This window comes from Frankliniella occidentalis, unplaced genomic scaffold, assembly GCF_000697945.3.
Source record: "Frankliniella occidentalis isolate FOCC.00 unplaced genomic scaffold, Focc_3.1 Scaffold47, whole genome shotgun sequence".
NCBI classification, from domain to species: domain Eukaryota; kingdom Metazoa; phylum Arthropoda; class Insecta; order Thysanoptera; family Thripidae; genus Frankliniella; species Frankliniella occidentalis.
In genome coordinates, this window is record NW_026267177.1 from 1,660,444 (window position 1) to 1,663,552 (window position 3,109).

Here is a 3,109-nt window from a genome sequence, read left to right on the forward strand (position 1 = left end):
GAATACATGTTTCCGGGTCAGGGTGGACACGACGTATATTCACCACCACCCTTATCGTCTCCTGCAGGCCTTGCTAGGCCAAAATACAAACACCGATGCGAGCGCACACGCGCACAAACACACACACACACACACGAGTGCGAGCGTCCGGGATGTGCCCCACTGCCCCCCATTCTATGACTGAATTGGTGATGCTTCTGTGTTATCCACTGCACAAACTGGCCGCGAGGGCGAGGCCAAACACACACACACACAGGCACACACACATGCGCGCGCATACACACGGACGAGACCACGTGGCCATCCCCATAGCAGTTCTCATCCCATTTGCATAAGACCGCTGCGCGCGGCCCCGCCACGCAATAGGCCCTGCACGGCCGCCCCGCCCCGCCCCGCCCCGCCGAGCCCCGCCAGCTCGAGTGGCGAGTGCGATCACTGGGCAAACAAGCCGAGTCACAGAGGAGTCGACGACCCGTCCCGACTCGACGGGCGCGGCGGCGGACGAGGATGTTTTGCGACAAGGCGGGGGGTACTATGGGCGGAGGGCGCGGCCTGCTGGGAATCTGCAATGCCAATATGTGTGTACGGGTCGCCGAGGAGCGGTGGTGGTGCTGTGGGAGGTGTGGGTAATGGCACACGGCAAATTGTACCCCCCCCCCTTTCCCTTCTACCCTCATCTCTTCTCCAACAGGATACTGATTCCATCGCCACGAGTGCACCGGGCGCCGTTCGACACGGCCGACCAAACCCAAACCCCCCCGCGCTTCAGCGCGGTCTACGGCAAACACCCGGAGGAGCGACTGCGAACGTCGCCCGCAGCTTCGGCCGGGCAAGGAGACCGAGACCAGGGCAAGGTGGACGCCACAGACAGAGCAGCATCCGCCAAGCCCATCAGGAACAGAATGCACTCGCGCTCTCTCCCCATTCGCTTCCACTGCCCCTATCTCCTCTTCTCTCTCTCTCTCTCTCTTCCTCTTCCCATCCCCGGGGGGAAAAGGCTTGGGCTAAAGCTCTTCTCTCCATTCTCTCCACAGATTCTCCTCAGAGTCCAGAGCCTCGAAATCCTCGGAATGGATTATCTGCCCAGCGCGCTACTTGACCCCCTCCCCCCGGTCACAATGGCCCCCTGCACCGGACAGCGCCCCCTCCCCCTGGGGGCGGGGAGGCAGTATGTAGTCGGGGGCGGCGCGGGGGCGGCGCGGCGCGGAGGGGTGCGCAGGCCGGCCAGCCCCCCGGCGGCCTCGCCGGCCTCGGCCCACGGGGAGGAGCGGAGGCACTTCATTTCTCTTCTGATCGGTTCCTCCATAATTTACGTTCGAGACGGACGTCAGGGTGGGGCGGGAACGAACGGACTCGCTGGGAACATGGAAGGGAACAGGGTTGCGGCAGCAAGCAGACTCGCCAAGGCGAGTACAAATTTATTTCTAGCGCTCGCGAAAATAATGTCGACCAGAGAAAACCGCTGGCGAGGCGCAAGCAGTGCGACGGCCCGCAGAGCAGAGCGGAGCAGGCCGGCGGGGGCGGGCTCGGGGTCGGACATCCTCGACCTATCAATAGTCCATGTATCGGCAGCCAAACGAACGCTTCATAAATCTGCGGGACTCGTGCCCAGGGCCACCATAGGGTGGTGGGCGGACAGGGCGGAGTAGCCGGCCGGGGATCGCTCTAGGGGGACGGACTTTGATGGTCACCCTGAGCATATTTCTATACTTTGGTTGTCCTCTCTTTTCTCAGTGGACGACTGTCAACGCTGCTGATGCCACCTTCCCTGTTGGCGTGCATTCATACGGTACACGGGTCAGCTGTATGCTGTGTCGCAAGCGCTTAGGGCCATAGAGGTGCTGCTATAGAGAGCAGGCAAACCTGCCTGCAGGTGGTACAGTACAACTAAAAACACAACAGCGGCCAATGAGGCACGTTTTGAGAACCACAAGGCAAGAAGGCTGACTCACCTTCGATGTAGAAGTAGGACGACACGTTCTTGAAGTTGTCCATGAGCGGCTTGACGGTCTCGTAGGGCAGCGTGTTGAGCTCGTTGTTGCGCAGGTCCAGGTAGCGCATCCGCGCCAGGCCGTTGAGCGAGCCGGGGCTCAGCACCTGCAGCGCGTTGTCGCCCAGCATGAGGCGGCTGAGGCGGGACAGCCCCTCGAACGCGCGCACCGACAGGTACTGCAGGCCGTTCTCGTTGAGGTACAACTCCGTCAGGTGCGGCATCTCGCAGAACGTGCAGTCGCCCAGCATCCTGCGGGAGGAGACAGAAGCAGTCAGAACAACGTCCCAGGAGGTAAGCTCGCGCACGGTGCCTGGCGGCCAACCATGACACCAACCTGAGCTTGTTGTTGTTGAGCAGCAGCCGGCGCAGCATCTTGAGCCCGCTGAACGTCTCGCGGGTGAGCACGGCCAGCTGGTTGTCGTTGAGCTCCAGCTCGTCCAGGCCCGACAGGTGCGTGAAGGAGCCGTCGTGCAGCGTCGTGATGTTGTTGCGGTCCAGGAACAGGCGGCGCAGCGACGGCAGCCCCAGGAACACCTCGCGGTGCACCTCGGCCACCTGGTTCTCGCCCAGGTTGACCGTCGTCAGGTTGGGCAGCCAAGCGAAGGAGCGAGGCTTGAGCGTGATGATCTGGTTCCGCTTCAATTGGAGCTCCTATGGGAAGCGAAGGAGGCCGTGAGCAAGTTCAACAGAATGGTTGATTTTTAGACTGGTGGGTGGACTTGGAGCAAAGCTTACCTGCAGGGTGGTCAGGTTGGCGAACGCGTAAGGCTGGAGCTCGGAGATGGTGGCGTACATGATCTCGAACAGCTTGAGCTTCCGCAAGAAGGAGAGCGCCCTCGTCGGAACAAACTTGTGGACGCTCTCGTCCCGGACGTTAATCTTGAGCGTCTCCAGGTTGGGCTGCAGGAGACACATCATAACACATTATAGTGCGGCGCGTAACGGAGACCTTAACCGCGGTGTCAGCGGGGAAGGAGGGGGGGGGGGGGAAGGGGGGCGCCGCCGACTCTGCCGAGGCTGCACTCCACCCACGGCTATTCTGTGTTATCCACTGCACAAACTGGCCGCGAGGGCGAGGCCAAACACACACACGCATGCGCGCGCATACACACGGAC

General features: G+C 61.7%; 1 protein-coding gene across 2 annotated transcripts in view; it reads right to left on the reverse strand.

Annotated features, from left to right (window-relative positions):
• The window catches only part of LOC113207890 (connectin), a 277,611-nt gene that overhangs the window by 113,985 nt on the left and 160,517 nt on the right, over positions 1-3,109 (reverse strand). For both annotated transcript variants that reach the window (XM_052267153.1, XM_026424633.2), the window contains exons 3-5: positions 2,729-2,893; positions 2,328-2,644; positions 1,953-2,242 (exon numbers count right to left, since the gene is read on the reverse strand). In XM_052267153.1, the coding sequence (XP_052123113.1) occupies positions 1,953-2,242; positions 2,328-2,644; positions 2,729-2,893 (772 nt within the window). The remainder of the gene's footprint in view (positions 1-1,952; positions 2,243-2,327; positions 2,645-2,728; positions 2,894-3,109) is intronic.